Source organism: Balaenoptera physalus (genome assembly GCF_965194825.1).
Source record: "Balaenoptera physalus genome assembly, chromosome: 5".
Lineage (NCBI taxonomy): Eukaryota > Metazoa > Chordata > Mammalia > Artiodactyla > Balaenopteridae > Balaenoptera > Balaenoptera physalus.
The window spans coordinates 119,124,440-119,141,514 of NC_138884.1; the positions used below are offsets into that span (position 1 = coordinate 119,124,440).

Genomic DNA, 17,075 nt, shown 5'->3' on the forward strand with positions numbered 1-17,075 from the left:
TCTGGTGCGAGCCCTCTTCTGGTTGTAGACTGCCTCCCATGGCGGAGAGCAGAGGGAGGAAACAGGCTCTCTTATGACTCTGAGAAGAGCTCTGATCCCATTCATGGGAGCTCCACCCTTGACTCTGCTAATCCTAATTCCTACAAGACCCCACCTCCTTAGACCATCGCATTGGGGGGTAGTATTTCAACATGAATTTTGGGTCTGTTACAACACTTGTTATTCCCGAGGTAAGTGTGCCACTCAGGTTGGCAGAATGCTGCTTTGGGCGCTAGAGGTTCATCAGAAGGACGTGTGGGGCGTTAGGACAGAGAATCAGCTCCGTCGTTGTCCACTCGGGCCTCCTGGGCAGCTGAGCAGCTTTCAGAGCGCACAGGCCCCCAGCAGCGCTTCTGTCAACTGCCTGTGGAGCCTAGCGGCGCTTCACCGCCCCCATCACTGCTCTCTGGCGCTGTGAGCCTCTTGCCTCTGGGTCGTGCCTTCCTCCCCAGTGCCCTGCAGCTTCTGTCCTCTCTCCTTCCGTTGCTCTCATCCTTCCCACTGTAACCGAGGCCTGATTGGTGGGCTCGGCCACCCTCGTCCCTGGGGGTCCGGGCTCTCTCTGCAGACCTTTGAGCAGGCTGGTGCCTGTAGCAGACAGCTGCCCCCGTCAGATGCCACTGTGACAGGTCAGGGTCCGCTCTGGCAGTGTGGTGGGGCTCTTGGGTGACACCCTGGGAGCGTCGTGAGCCTGTTCCCCAGGCACTGTGCGACATCCTGCTCACACTGTCCCTCCCCCGCCCAAGACGTGTTCAGCGGTTCCACCGTAGCCTACCAGATACGGTGCCCTCGCCGGGGGGCCTTCTTTCTCCTCACCCTCTGCCTTCCTGTCCTCGCCCCACACCTTACTCCCACCTTCTCACAAGGCCCCACTGGGCTGTCCCCAGCGCTCCAGGCTGGGTGTGATCTGTGTTGTCGTGACTCTCTGTACACTTTGCTTCTCCTTCGGGGCATGTGCTGCTCTCTTCCCTGCCGCACGGCATGTGTCTCTCTTCTCCTACTGTACTCTTGTTTTCTGCGGCAGTATTTGGGTCCCCATCTTCATACCCCGCAAAGTGCTTGTGTAGGACAGGCTTTAGGTAGCTGTTGATGAATGAAGGAATGGTGGCTGCACTGCGGTTCTGATCTCTTTGCTGTGACTCTGGTTTGTTGTTAATGCCAAGAATGGTCGGTAGGTGGTGCTGATGAGCCGGCAAAAGAAGCCTGTTGGGGCAGGTCTCAGGTTCTCAGGCCTGCAGAAGAGCTGGGAGTTCACTGAGGACGCCCTTCTTTGTTGTTCAGAGTTGGGTGCTTTTAGCTGGGGGTGGGGGTGGGTCCCATGAGCCTCCTAAGGTTGATGCAGAATTTTGTGTATATGTGCATTTTCTTTGGAGAAGGTGTCAGGTCCTGAGTGAAGTGCTTGATTCTAAAGAGTAGGAATTACTGGTCTAAAACGCGATACCACGTGTTGTTAACTCCCACTTGGCACACCGGTGTGTATTTTATTTCTCTCTCTTTTCTTTTTGCCTCTTTCGCCCTGTGTTACTCAGAACAGAATTTTTAGAATTGTACTGACTTTGTAAAGCTTTTTAGATTTTTTTTACATGATGTGCTGTGTCTTCATATTATTTTAGTCAAGTGAGTCTCTGAATCTGGAATTACAGTTTTGACTCTAGGGTTTATTGTCTGCCTTGGATATTGATTTGATTAAATGGCTTTAGGTAAGTTGGAACCATTATGCTATGAGATTTCTATCCCCAGGGAGCCTAGATTCTAATGAGGGGAGACAGCCTGTAGCGAATGAACCGATAGATAACATGTTAGGTTGTGACCAGTAATCCCCGAGAAAGATAAAGTCTAGGGGATGGCCAGAGCCCTAGCCTGGAGTCCTGACAGTTGCTAGTTTATATGCAGGGAGGAGGGGGAGGCTCTGATGAGGTGACGCCTGAGCAGAGGTCTGCGCTGTTGAGGACAGGGTACCAGTCCAGGGAGGGACAGCAGGAGCTGAGCCAGAGGAGCGTCCTGGGCTGTCGCTCCGGCATTCGGGCCCTGACGCCACAGAAACCTCGACGTCTCATGAAATCCTCAGCATAATCCACTCATCAGCTGCCGTGTTCTTTCTCACTCCTGCCTTTGCACGTGCTGTTCCTGCTCCCTGGAATGCCCTTCCCTGCCCCTCCCTGGGATTCTCTTCAGGACGGCCAGGACCCGGGCCTGGCTGGCAGTTGTGGTGAAGTCGTGGCAGTATGAGTAAATCTCTCCGTGTTTGCCCACGCAGCCGTGTGAGTCTTCATGACTCCTCAGCACTTGTCATGATGAAATTTGTGGTTTACACATCTGAATCCTCCCATTATATTGTGAACACTGGAGTGCTTGTCTTGTTTTTCTTTGTCTCATTCCAAGTCTCTGGTGCCTGATACATAACAGATATAAACAAAAGTTGAATGAATGAATGAGGCTGCCTGATAAGGCTAATGTGTATGTGATCATTTTTGCTCTCTTATGGCCTGAAGCTCAAATCATGGTTCTCAGGATCCTCTGGTTGACTAATCAGTGGAGTACTGATAATGTCTCCCGTAAGAAATAATTGGTTGGTATTTTAATCATCTTGAACTGCCTTGAAATCCTTTGGCATTACCTTAGTACTTCATATGCTTTTAAAAATAGAGTCTTTATGCATGTTTAAGTAGTTCTTGTTCCTCATGCCTAAAAATCTGAAATATTTAGGTTGTGAAATCTCTCAAGTATTTTATAACTTTTAAATTTTATTTAGCTTTGGTATAATTGACCATTTCTTTATGCTTTGGAACAAAATTCTAGATAGACACTTGTTACAGGCTAGTCCTGATTTTGGAGAAAGGGACCAGCTTGTTCTCTGTAAAGACCTCTGTGACCCAAGGACATTATGTGAAGGATAAAAATTCCAAGAAAAAAGCACCTTGGTCCTTGACTCCTCAACACACTTTCAAACTTGCATGGCAGTTCTAAATCAGGTTTGGGCTTTCCTTTAAACATTATCTTGACTAAAGAGTTTGTGTGCATGTGATTCCAGAGGAATACTCATTGCTTATAAAACCAGGAAAGCTGGAAAAGAAAAATATACATACAATACATAGAAAAACAAAAAAAAGTCCATTTATCAATCAAAACATGTCCTCGCTTTAAAGGATATTTTAGTAAGTTATTCCAGAGAAGGTGATTCCCAATCCATTAGAAAGTAACTAATGTTTCCAGGCCACTGGGGCCTTCTCTCTCCATGAACAAGGTTGCAGTGCTCTAGAATTCACCTCACAGAGTAACTTTGTGGAGTAGCTTTGAAAATCTTGTGACCTGTTTGGCATTTATCTCTAAGAAAAATCTTACCTAAGCCAGAGTTCCTGACTCCAGATGTTTTTTGAATGTGCAAATATGTAAAATGCTAGTAATTCAGGGACTCAGCACGTGACCAGGAGGATTGTGGGAAGGATGGTGGGGACTCAGCACTGCCCTCTTCTGCTTAGGTGACGCATCCAAGGAAGACATTGATACTGCTATGAAGCTGGGCGCTGGGTACCCCATGGGCCCATTCGAGCTTCTCGATTATGTTGGGCTGGATACTACGAAGTTCATCATGGACGGTAAGAATTGGAATTCTCTGTTGTCTGTCCTCATTTGAGTTGAGGTAGTCTCTCTCAACTATGAATAAGTATAATGCCTATTTAAACAGGTAAGGAGTCTTAGTAGACCTTCCAAAGTCCTGCCCCACCAGCTTAAAGATTAAAGTGAAATGGCAGAAGGAAAAATGTGATTGCCTATTCTCCTCATAAGGCAACTTTTTTTTTAAAAACTTTTCATTTTGAAATAATTATAGATTCACAAGAAGTCTCAAATACAGCACAAACAGGGCCTGTGTACCCCTTTATATAGTTTCCCCCTGTGGTTCCATCTTATATCGTAACCACAGTACAGTATCAAAGCCAGGAAATTGACATTGGTACACAGTCATTCTATCACATATGCTGATATGTGTAACCACTGCATTCAAGATGCACAACCATTTAAAAAAGTGTATTCATTTTACTGTAGTGGCTCTGAAGACAGGTTTAAAATAGTAACCAAAATTGGGCTACTGAAGTTGAACATACCTCATAATACCAAGTTGCACAAAGAATACTTATAGGAGGAGCAAGGAAGGCTCTGGTTTAAGCATGAACTTTTGAATTTTATGAGGGTACAAAATACCAGTGGCAGCAAATTCAGATTTGCTGAAAAGTCAGTGAAAAGTCATTTCACTGTGTCACTGAGGGGTCCAGCCACCAGGTGAATGGGTTCTGTTTGTGACCCTGGACCTTTGGCATTAGCGATTCCCAGGAAGGGGTCGGATGAACAGGACAGCCGTTGGTAGAGCTGGGCCTCGAGCGGCGCGGCCTGGTGGCAGCACACCCGCTTTAGGGCTCATGCTCAGCCTTCCTTCTGCCTCTGCCGTTTGGGCCCGAGTGGCATCAGGCCCGTGGGGCTCTCCCACATCAGAGTAGGGACCCTTCTCCCCACGCTCTGCCTCCAGACTTGCCCTGGAATGCCAAGACCTAAACCCAGCACTTCATCCGAAGCTCTCTTCCCTCCTCTCAATAGGATGGCATGAAATGGATACAAAGAACCCCTTGTTCCAGTCCAGCCCATCCATGAATAAGCTGGTAGCAGAGAATAAGCTTGGCAAGAAGACTGGAGAAGGATATTACAAATACAAGTGATGCGCAGCTTCTCTGGCTCTGGGAAGAAGCCCCGTAAGCACATACCAACAGCTCCCCAAGTGCCCAGGGGAATGCTCTTTGGTCAGACGTTCCCTCACACAGCACAGTCTGTTCGATGTGTATTTTGATTGTAATGTATCTGAACTAATTATTTACAGTAGTTACAGTAATAGCCGATTCTTCCATTGAGAACTAATTCCCTTTTTTAGTCTGTTTGTTCATTTCTGTGTATTTTCTAAAAAGCTTTACACCTTAGGTGCCTTGGAGTAAACATTTATTTTGAACCTTGTCGTTTTTGTAAAGAGTGTCCTGAGCCTGAACTCATTCACTTGTAACGAACGAGAGCACCTTGTGTCGGTCGTTGCCACGCGGGAGAGCCGCGAGCCGTTGACTCTTCGTGGTGTGTCTGTGGAGGGCTGCGTGAGCAGCCCCTGCATCTCGCCTTTACCAGAATGTTTGCCGCCTGCAGCCTCAAGCCTTACCCTACTTTGGGCATGACGTCAGGTGTCATGTCTTGTTGATTCAACGCATCATCGAGATGCTGCCTCTGGATTGGTGGGAATACCTCCATGTGTTTTGTTTTTGCAGGAAGAGGTTTCATTCACCTCTGAAATCTGAGTGATTATTGTCTTCTTTTTTTTTTTTATGAGAAATAATTGCTGCAGATTGACTCTAATGAAATGCAGTCTTTTATTCTGTGAAAATTTGAATTGAAATAAACATGTATAATTTAAAATCATAATATGCTTAAATGGTTATAAAAGTAAAGGTTTAGGCAGAAGCTGTGCCATCTTCTTTGGCCTGTAGTCACTTTTTTGAGTGGTAATGGAGGGGAAGGAGTGGCAGGAGAAGGTGTTCATGTACAACCTGCCTGCAGCTGTCACTCCAGATTTCTTACCCGGAGAGCAATAATAAGGGCACAGAAAACACTTTTTAAGGAACATCTGTTTCTTCTTTGCCGACAAAAAGAAACAGTGTAACATAAGCTTCTTTTAATCATTGGCTTGAGAAAGTGTCTTCCAAGATAGAATTTTGAAGCTGGAAAGACATCAGAAACCCTGAGGTCCAGTGGCCTCATTAACAGAGAGCTGAAGTGATGTGCCCAAGGTCACCAGAAATTTTGTGGCGAAGCCAGGATTAGAACTAGGTTTCAGTGATAAAAAAATATACAAAATAACAAATATGAAAATTTCAAATCCTTTCAAACAGGACTGTCCCCAAAATGGGCATCCTTGTTTGGTATCCTGGGTCACAGTGCCAATGGTTGAGAGATTTCCCCCCCGCTCCATTTCATGGTGGATAAAGGGGAGCTTATTCATTTTTTTTTTACTTGAATCTAACTATAGCATAATGGAAAAATGGATATGTACATACATTTCTACCACACATAGAACCTGGTTTAGGAAACTTGTAGGTTATTCTTATAAAACATTTCCTAACGATAAAAGGAAGCACCTGTGACACCATCACCATTTCCATTACTTAAGGTTACCCTGTGGTCAGACAGCCCCCTGCTCACTCTCATACTGGCTCCTGACCTTTGTTTGACAGGAGCCCCGGGCTTAGGAGGGGCCTTTCTTTCTTTCTATTCTCTGACTGGAGTGCCTGCAGGATGTGGGCCCTTGTCTTGGAAATGGCAGGGCCCTTTCTTGACCACTGAATTCCAGGAAAGAGAGAACTCGGGTGTGACTGTCAGCCTGCCGGGGTGAGGGTGGAGGTCACAGCCACCTTTCTCTGGTTGAGGGTTTTCAGCTCACTCAGCCTGCCAGAAAGTCAGAACACCTGGCCTCTGAAGATTCTTGTATCATTTTCAAAAATCCTGTTCCACGTGCCATGTTTGAGTCCGGGAAGGAATTTTGAACATCTTCTTACACACAGGAGCAGAGAGCGGCTTTCGCAGCCCCGTCTCTGCATTCTTGGGTGAGCCCAGCTGCTGCCCACCGAGGGCTCCGTGGGGAGAAGGGTCTCCGTGGTCAGTCAGGCCCTCCGCTTTCAAATCAGGACGGCTGCTGCTGTTTGCCGTGGTATGTGTCGCAAACTGAGCCTCAGCAGGAACTGTAGGGGCTTGGGTTGGCCTCCGCTGTGTTTGGCTGCCCTTGTTCGGGAGGGAGGGCAAGTCCAGGAGGGGCTGTGGGCCTGGCTTCCCCGATGCTGTTCCTCCTCTCTTCCCTGAACTCTCCTCCAGTCAGCGACCAGGGATGTTTGGTCACATCTTGAACGTAATTACTAGATTTTTAGATCAAGAGGCTACTCTCCCCCCTTCTCTCCTGTATTCCCTTCTTAGTGATATTTTTATTCCTATAATAGAAATGAAAATTTGAGATTAAAAAGAAAGCTGTACGATGGATGAAATAGCTAGTCGAAAAAGACTGAGCCTCTGAGCATAGCCATCACCTGGACTTCAATTATGTTTAGCCAGATGGTGTTCTCTGAAGGATAGTTTTAGCGCTTCTGAAGATGTCTTTGTAAAGTAAAAATTGTGGCCCTTTAACGTCCATAAGCTTCACTGTTAGTAGTTTCTCAGGGGGCAATGGTTGGCTAATTCTCTTTTAAAAAAAAAATTTTATTTATTTATTTATTTATGGCTGCGTTGGGTCTTCGTTGCTGCACGCGGGCTTTCTCTAGTGGCGAGCGGGGGCTACTCTTCATTGCAGTGCGCGGGCTTCTCATTGTGGTGGCTTCTCTTGTTGCAGAGCATGGGCTCTAGGCGCGCGGGCTTCAGTAGTTGTGGCTCACAGGCTTAGTTGCTCCGCGGCATGTGGGATCTAACCGGACCAGGGCTCGAACCCGTGTCCCCTGCATTAGCAGGCGGATTCTTAACCACTGTGCCACCAGGGAAGTCCTGGCTAAGTTCTCTTGGCATCAGTTGTAAGGTCTGTTTCCAGTTTGGGGACTGTTAACTGATGCAGCATGGGGGTAAGGCAGGAACAGATCTTGAAAGTACAGTATAAAATCTAGCGGTACAAAATGATTCCCCACTGGGTTCTGTTCTATGGTAAGTTTTCTGACTCTTTTAACATGTCAGCTTTTAAAAGCTCATTTGATACCCAGCCATTAAGTGTTGGAGGAGGTAAAACTAATGTTAGTCACTGCTTATACAACATACACAAATTACACTTTCTCTCATAGTTTTCAAGTTATAGTTGTCACGCATTTGAAACAAGCTTTTGTCTTGATTTTAATCCCTTTAACATTTCAACCTAAGTAACTAATTGATTCTTAGCAGAAATACAAGGTGTGGCTGTAATTTTGTGGAACTATTTTTCCTGTAAACAGGCATTGATGGTACATAAATAGTAATCAAAAAATGCTTTGAACAATGGAAGCATTGCTGCATTTTCAACCCAATTTGATTGTGTAAATTCTATTTTTAAAATCACTCGATTTCATAATCACAGTTTTTATTTCTATGGCAGAACAAATTTTAACTCCTGAAAGACAGAAAAATCCCCTCATTGATACTAATTCTATTCAATGTTTTATTTAAAATGACCAAATGTAGCTGTTCCAGAATTAATCGGTATAAATGATTAATACCGTGGGCTTTGGAATTAAACAGACTTGGGTTCTAGTGCTCAGCTGCACTCTCTTTACCTATGTAGCCTAACCTCGGGCGGGGCGGTGGGCGGTGGGCGGTTACTTGTCTTCTGGAGAAATCTAGCAGAATGGGCACAATGATGGGGCCTACCCCACAGGGTTTCTGAGTACCAAATGAGATGATGGACGTCCGGTGTTGAGCTCATTGCCTGGCTCAATAGGCTGATTGTGACTGCCTCCCTCCTGTGCCCCATTGGAAGGAAGCCACGGTTCCCCAGAACCTACAGGCTTACAGAACCTTTTACACCTGGGGGAGGGAGCTGAGTAAAAGAGAGTCTTAGAGGTGAAGCTGCGGGGATAACTGGGTAAAAAGATAAGTGCGGGCGCTCCATTCTCCACCCTGCAGCTGCTCCAGAAGGGCCTCCCAAGCCTTGGGAGGGCCGCTGTCAGGGCTGATCCGCAGGGAGAAGCACGCAGGAATCAGCGAGCGGGCCAGGCGGCCGTCACCCAGGTGAGTGACGTTTTATGTGTGGGCAGTAGACTGTGGATGATTCAGGACCCCAGAAAGAAAGCAAGTGCGTAGGGGAGAGGGCCCCAAGACTCGCCGAACACATGCAGAAGTCAGGGAAGAGGGCGGTGTGGGAACAGAAGCAGCGGCGAACTTCGTGCTCTCCTAGTGAGTTTGTCAAGGCAGAGCCAGGAGACAGGCCTTCAGGCGCAAGAGCTGTGGCCGCTGCCGGCCTGCAGGCCTCGAGTCCGCCAGAAACATGTAGCCTGTCCTCAGGCGGCCGAGCACATGTCATAAGGGAAAACTTAGACTAAGAACTCCCCGTAAACGGTCACTTGGCTCTACCACGTTTGGAAATCCTGGGTTTAGAAAACAGGAAACTGAGAAACCACCCAAACAGGCCTGGGGAGGAAGGCGCGTTTGAGGGAAGTTTTCTGGTTGAGGCGTCTGATGGACCGAGCCCTGAAAGCCTCACTCTGGAGCCCGTGGAGGTTTTGCCACCTACTCCTGGGGAGGGGGATTTGCAGAGCTCTTCCACCTCTGTGTTACAGCTGCAGGGCAGCGTGAGGGCACAGAGGCAGCCCCTCCCCCACATGGATTCGTGGCGGGGCCAGGCGGGCAGAGCGGGAGCGCCCTGGTTGGGCCCGGGGCCGTGATCGGCCCTCTGAGACCAGAGGGGAGGCTGTCCGCCCTCAGGCCCGCAGGTGACACCTGCTTAACTGGCATCAGATGAAGAGGTGATGCATGAGGGAGGGAAGCGGTACCGGGCTGCCATCCCCCCCGCCAGGCCTGCACGGCTGGCAGAGCTTAAGCGAACACACAGACCTCCTCGGCTGGGAACCAGCCGCGTGCGCGTGGTGATGTTTAGAGAGTCTGCTGCCCTTTCAGCACTGGGTTTCTTGGGGGATTCTGCCGGTAGCTGGCTCGATGCTCTTAGGTCAGAGGCCCGTGTGAGGTCATGAACGCTCAAGTCTTGATTTTCTCTGTTGTCCTCCCTTGCCGGTTAAGGCTCGCACGTGTTAGGGGCTGACTTGTGCTAGCGTCGTTTTGTTAGAGTCATGCTAGTCTGCAGTGCCAGGGGGTCTGGGGACAACACATCTCTGTCGCGCTTCTTGCGGTTTGCGGTCCCTGCCCCATCCCTGTGCGACTCTGTGCTCCAGGGCCTCTCATCACCACTTGAAATTCCCCATCCCTGCTGCTCCGGGGAAAGGACTGGAGGGGAGAATAGACACAGTGCTCCTAACATTTCAGAATAAAAGTTGTGGTGGCCACAATACTGAGTGTTGCATTCAGGTTGAAAGCGCATGAAAATGGGCCAGTTTTTTTTTTTTTTTCTTTCTATCAATATTTTTTTTAATTAAAGTATATTTGATTTACAGTGTTGTGGTAATTTCTGCTGTACAGCAAATGATTCAGTTATACATATTTCTGCATTCCTTTTTCACATTCTTTTCCATGATGGTTTATCATAGGATACTGAATATAGTTCTCTGGGCTATACAGTAGGACCTTGTTTATGCATTCCGTATATAATAGCTCACATCTGCTAACCCCAACCTCCCACTCCATCCCTCCCCCAACCCCCTTCCCCTTGGCAACCACCAGTCTGTTCTCTATGTCCGTGATTCTCTTTCTGTTTCATAGGCAGGTTCATTTGTGTCATGTTTTAGATTTCACGTGTGATATCATATGGTATTTGTCTTTCTCTTTCTGACTTACTTCACTTAGTATGATAATCTCTAGGTCCATCCATGTTGCTGCGAATGGCGTTATTTCATTCTTCTTTATGGCTGAGTAATATTCCATTGTATGTATGTACCACATTTCTTTATCCATTCATCTGTTGATGGACATTTAGGTTGCTTCCATGTCTTGACTATTGTGAATAGTGCAGCTATGAACATAGCGGGGGTGTGTATATCTTTTTGAATTATACTTTTGTCCGGGTACATGCCCAGGAGTGGGATGGCTGGGTCATATGGTAGTTCTATTTTTAGTTTTTTAAGGAACCTCCATACTGTTCTCCCTAGTGGCTGTACCAATTTACATTCCCACCAACAGTGCAGGAGGGTTCCCTTTTCTCCACACCCTCTCCAGCATTTGTTCTTTGTAGAGTTTTTTTTTTAATTTAATTGTTTTATACAGCAGGTTCTTATTAGTTATCTATTTTATACACATCAGTGTATACATGTCAATCCCAATCTCCCAGTTCATCCCACCACCACCACCCACCCCCGCCGCTTTCCCCCCTTGGTGTCCATACGTTTGTTCTCTACATCTGTGTCTCTATTTCTGCCTTGCAAGCCGGTTCATCTGTACCATTTTTCTAGGTTCCACATATATGCATTAATATACGATATTTGTTTTTCTCTTTCTGACTTACTTCACTCTGTATGACAGTCTCTAGGTCCATCCACGTCTCTACAATGTTAGTTATAGAGTTTTTGATGATGACCATTCTGACTGGTGTGAGGTGATACCTCATTGTAGTTTTGATTTGCATTTCTCTCATAATTAGTGATGTTGAGCATCTTTTCATGTGCCTCTTGGCCATCTGTATGTCTTCTTTAGAGAAACGTCTATTTAGGTCTTCTGAAAATGGGCCAGTTGTTGTAAGGGGTGCCTGGATGGGTTGGAGTTCTGAGACCAGGCACTGAGGAAAGAAGAGTCCCAGCTAGTTGGATCCTAGGAATTGGAGCAGGCACAGCCTGTGCCAGATGCTGGCATGCGGGGAACAGATGAAGTGGTTCAGCAGGCATCGCTGGGCTTCTTAAGCCCCCAGCAAGCACCGCACAGGCTTTGCTTTGTACACTGCATGGTGGCTAGAGCCGGGCATGGAGGGCGAGCTAGATTTTGAAACCGTGGGTTGCCTTTCTCCAGCTGAGCAACGTTGATAGGACCTGTAAGAAACACAGGCCAATTTGTGGGGCTCCGTTTTACTTTGGTTGTCTTGCACCTTCTTCCTGGTGGGAGAAAATATTACTACAGTGTAGAACATAATTTAGTGATTCTGCTGAGTTCAAATTCTGAGACAAGTTACGAACAGAGAAGAGAATGACTAACCTACTAATCTCACTGTGACTCCAAAGAGAAACAGTTGTGTGATTAGGTCTGTTTGTAGGCAGTGTTCTCATTCCATCCGGCAAATAATACATTTTCGAACAACTTCTCCATGTATTTAATGGAGATCAAAATTTAACTGAGCTGGTAACATCTCAAGATATTAGAGATGAGATAAAGAAAAATATTTAATAAACACATCAGTGTAAATGACCCAATACAATCCAGACTCTGCCCCCTTAGTGTAACCATTTCCTCGCTCTTTGGTCCAAAACAGAGTGGTTAGCCTGGTTACCAACTGCTTCCATGGGCAGAAGAAAAGTGCTCATATGTTCTATGGCTACAGGCATTACAAAAACAAAGTATTATTTTTTTACATTGGGGAAAAAAGAAACTGTTTAATAACATTCTAAATTCAAAGGGAACTTCATTTGCTAGTTATTTTGTATGTGTGGGGTATCTCTCATTTTCCACTCGCCGTACCTTCGCGGAGGTCAGTGAGATCTTCTTCAGCCCGCAAGGGGGTGTGCGCAGAGGGATGAAGTGCGCAGCTCCTGACAGCGGGCGCGACCGACACTGTCCGGCTCCGTGCGACTCCAAACCTGGGCTTTCCCCACCGTGTACCTCCTTCCGTTATAAGCAACTGATTTTTAAAGTTTAAATTACTATTCAGGGAGAAGGATGCCTGTATATTATAACAAATGCAGGTGGTGAACAAGCTTACTAACAGCAGAAACATTTTCCTAGTGGACAGTTATTTCAGCAGAGCCCATGGGCAGGTGCTCACTCAGTAAGTAGGTATTGAATGAGTGCGTTGGCCAATTCTGTTTAACGCCGCTTTACTGGCCTGCAACACTGCCGACGGTAAACAACAAGAGCATTTTTCTTCAGCTCGGCAAGTTCTAATTTAGGTTGATTCATGCTAGTGACGTTTATTTTAACTGGCTGTCTCGGTATACCCGATATGTTCTCCTATCTCCCTCAAAACCACTCTTAGCTGCAGAGTAAGACAATGTAGGTTTTCCACATTAGAGAGCTGGAGAAGTTTTGGAAGTTTGCAGCTGCCAAAATGGTATCCACTAAGTAATAGCCAACAAAACCAATCATCTTATTTTTTCCCATAATACATACATAAGCATTTAGAATCCCATTCTTCTATTAATATTAAGATGCTTAACTTCAGACTATTCAGTGTCTATTAAAAAGTGGTTCAGATTTTGTGCGCGTATACATGTACGTATCCCTGGAGGTCAGGCTTCACAGGGCAGCTCTTAAAATTTCTGTGTATGAAAGATAGCATCCTGTGGCAGACGTAGCAACCTGTAAAACTAGTACGTCGTGCGGAATTTGTTTCTCCTTTCTGTCGGGACCATGCGTCGCTCCCTCGTGACTTTTCTCCTTTAAAAAGAAAGCCACGCAGACATCTTGTTCTTGCTCGCGGGCCCCTGACCAGAAGTTTCCATATTGTTTCAACCTTCTAGAGGAAAAGACATAGTTTCCTAAAGTATAGAGGAAAAAATTGTTGTATTTAGGACAGCCATAGTTGCGAAGGTGTTCCAAGGCTCCTTCCAGCCGAACAGGTAGTTGCCAGCAACCAAACAAACTAAAGCCACAAGGAAAGCGCCCCTTGCTTGGTAAGGACCGGCGCGTCAGCTGTGACCTCCGAGAGAGGCTGGCCATCCTCTTCTCGCAACGCGCTCCAGCCTCGAGCTCGCTGCGGGGAAGGAAGCCGAAGCGGAATCGCTGCAAGAGCAAACAGAATCAGTGGCCGGAGGGGAGTCCCTCTGCCCCGTCGCCCCAGGAGAGTGTCCCTTGGTCTGTGTGTGCCTCTCAGGGGACTCTGGACTCTCCTTTCCCCAAAACTGCTGCCTGCAGAAAGCAGGATTTGGGAAGAATGGGCCAGGAGTGAGCACCGTGCCATGACATCCAGGTTATCTAGGAAGAGTTATTCTGGAGGAAATATGAATAGAAAACTAGGAGGGACCAAGTTGTGGCCCGGAGGATTCAAACAACCCATTTCTTTCAATACTGTTTACCCATTTTTTGCGTCATATAAACGTAGAGGAGGAGGAACCCAGGGAGAGGAGACTTGAGTAGGCTTTGGCTGAGGCTTAAGTCTCACAACTATCCTTGCTCTGTTCACTTGACGGACAGACTTTTATCACTAATCAGTTTCTTTCTAAGACTCAGAAGAACCAATGTGTTGCTATGACCTGTTCTTCCCCCCAAAAGTAACACCCTAGATTTTTCCTACACTTCCTTGGATCTTCTGGTTAACTTCTGGAGAGACCACGGTGGCAGCTTTAAACAGTTATAACTTCTTGGTTCATGTATGTTAAGAAAACAGAGAGAGAGAAAGTTTCAAATGAATATGAAACCTTTAACAAGTAGGTCCCCTGAACGTAATAGACATTTTTCCCTGCTTCAAGTTTAGGACTAAATGAAGAGGAATTGGAGAGGTTCCAGAGGATAGTAATGAAAATGATTAAAGGACCAATGATGAAAGGTTCAAGGAATTGGGATTACTTAGCCTGGAGAAGAGAAATTTGAGGGGTGATTTAATGGCAGTCTTCAAGTACAGTATGTGGAGGGTTATTACAAGTATGGTAGCCAGCTGTTCTCCAGCTGTAGTGAAGGTTGAAAAAAGGAAACAGAACTAGAATTTCAGCAAGACATTGAAGTTAGATCAGTGGTGTCAGTGGTTTTCAGACTAGCTCAATGGACTGTGGAAGCTTTGTGGAAGACCATGAGATGCTGATGTTTTAAACTTAAAATATGGAGGTTCTACTAAATCCGATACCAACCTATATATAGTATAACAAACGCTTAAGGGAGAATTATGGAGTTCAAACTCAAAATTGGGAAAATGTCGACTTTGGGGAGATTAATGGGAGTTAAAGCACGGGGACACCTTGATTCGGGGAGCCCAGTTTTGAGAACCCATGGGCTCTGACCACAGGCTGCACCAGCACACCTGCAGAGGTGCCGGCTGGAGCCCGTGAGGATGTCTGAGTTCTCAGGAAGGGAGAGAATCATTCCCATCTGAATCCTGTGGCCCTGATTTCCATCTACCCGTGGGAGAGGAGGAGGTGGGGTTCCAGGCTGCAGGAGGACCCCTACGGACTGCATAGCCTGGAGACGGGGGGAGGGTGTGGGCCTGTCCCCGAGGCAGCCTCACAGGCAGTGCCCCCGTCATGCGGACACACCAGCTCCGGCCTGGCCTATGGATTTAGGTCACCATTACCAACTGCAGGTTATCAGGAACTTCACTCTTTAAAAAAAAAAAAAAGACTTGTTTTTAAATGTTTTATTACAAAGCTTTTTAAAAAAAAATGCTCAGCACGTTAACTCAAACTGGAATGACAAACGTTAGATGACAGTTTTGGGCAAAGGCTGTGCCTTGCTGTTTAAAAAAAAATGGGTACATCAATGCTCATTTTAACAACTGGCTTAAAATTCCACTAATTGGCTAATAAAAACAGATACAAATACAGAACATTTAAAGTAATAACAATTCAAGTGCTGGGCTTTTTACAAGAGGGTGAGAAGGAAAGAAATGAAAATTCACTGCAAACTGGTCTGCTGAAAGGTATCTGTTAAGGTTTACCATTTAAAAAAAAGAGAAGAGATCATAAGAAAAATAAAATGAAAGAGGACTGCCAACTGCCACCCACACAGTGGACTGTTAGGTTTACTTAGCTCTATCGGACACCTGACAAAGATAGGCCACTATTATGACAGGCAATTCACGGAGAAGCCCCTTAGCGGACAAGATAGCCCTCAAAAGAAGAAGGCTTCTTTTCATTTCGTTTTTATTTCAAACTCTTCCAGATCTTTCGATTTTACTTAAAAAGCTCATCGCTAGCAAAATATACAAGAAGATTAAAACTAAAAAGTGTAAATTTAAAAAATTCAAGTTTAAAAAAAAAAAAGAAGCAAACAAGATCGATCCTTTTGCACTGTTAAATAAAAGCTTGAGGAAAAGAGAAACAAACATGAAGCCGGAAACAAAGAGGGAACTCTTCCACAAGTTCCCCCCGGGACGCTGACGGCTGTGCTGCGGCCGCTCCCGGTGCCCGGGGCAGGCAAAAACGGCCAAGTTACTGTCCTTGCCAGGAGGTTACAGGTATGGAGGCGGGATGCTCTGGGAAGTGCACGGCGGAGACGGGGGAGGAAAGCTGCTCAGCTGACCCAGGGCCCGCTAGCATTCTCATGTGCTTTTTTTTCTTTTGAAAAACCTTGTATGCTTTTGATTGTGGAACTTGGCTCTCGCAGTAGATGAAAGGGGGTTTGGCAGTGATTGTCTTTATGGATCAGCGTCTCTAGCAGTGACCTCAGGGTGAAGTTGGTGTCATTTCTCCTTTGGGGTCGACTGGGCAAGCCGTGGAGACAGTCTGGGTGGTCAACAAGCTTCCATCTCCAGGAGAGGTCCCGGGGTCGCTGCCTTGGCTTTGCACGTTGGGAAGGAGCTTCGTTTTCCACCTCAAGAAGGAACAAATAAAGTACTGTGAATGTGAATTTGCCACAGACCTTTACAGATTTTAACCTCTATTTCATACAGCACATGTCTTAAGATCTCTGCATTTAATTAATCCACGTTGTTGATCTGGTGATGGCTAAAAGAGGTTGCCCTATGGTAGCCCTAAATCCTCAGACTATGTTAGAGAATAAGTGTACTTTACTGAAATGTTTACCCTGGTTCCATGTATTTGTACATAAATGTACAGGGTTACGATGTGAAATACACGTAATACTTTAGATCATGGTGAAAAAAAGAAAAAAAAAAATCTGTTGGAAAAACATCAGGAGGGAATGGCCAAACATGAATCGTAATGGCAGGCAATGGCCAGATCACGGAAAGACTTGTCATTCTAAAGTGTTTGTTTGGTCTTTTTAGTCCACTGTGGGGAGCCACTGTAGGATTTTACACAAGACTAAACCACACGCAAGTTAGTCAATGTCCCTCACACTCCTGCAACAAGCCCCCTTGTGACCGGGATGGTCTATGTCCACTCATATTCAGTCTTGAGGTGCATACGCTTCTCCCATCTTAGGCTTTTCAATTCTCAAGAGTGTTTTCCTTCATAACAACCAGGATCTCTAACATTAGCCTTGGAATGTATGCTCAACAAGTATTTAAAGATATTGCTAATAAGAGCATTCAGAAAGGAGAATCCCTAAATCCCCAAAGCTTTAATAATCTGAGATTTAAAAAGTGATTA

The 17,075-nt window shown here is 46.0% G+C and overlaps 2 protein-coding genes across 6 annotated transcripts in view; one reads left to right on the forward strand and one right to left on the reverse strand.

Annotated features, from left to right (window-relative positions):
- The window catches only part of HADH (hydroxyacyl-CoA dehydrogenase), a 48,905-nt gene extending 43,415 nt beyond the window's left edge, over positions 1-5,490 (forward strand). The window contains exons 7-9 of one of the 2 annotated variants that reach the window (XM_082462980.1): positions 3,519-3,635; positions 4,630-4,781; positions 5,052-5,490. In XM_082462980.1, the coding sequence (XP_082319106.1) occupies positions 3,519-3,635; positions 4,630-4,748 (236 nt within the window). In that variant the 3' untranslated portion in view covers positions 4,749-4,781; positions 5,052-5,490. The other variant, XM_082462979.1, reaches the window with a different exon arrangement.
- Positions 4,961-17,075, reverse strand: part of LEF1 (lymphoid enhancer binding factor 1) — a gene marked incomplete at its 5' end in the record, with an annotated part of 132,525 nt that continues 120,410 nt past the window's right edge. For all 4 annotated transcript variants that reach the window (XM_082462916.1, XM_082462914.1, XM_082462915.1 and 1 more), the window contains one exon: positions 4,961-16,335. In XM_082462916.1, coding sequence (XP_082319042.1) covers positions 16,256-16,335 — 80 coding nt within the window. In that variant the 3' untranslated portion in view covers positions 4,961-16,255. The remainder of the gene's footprint in view (positions 16,336-17,075) is intronic.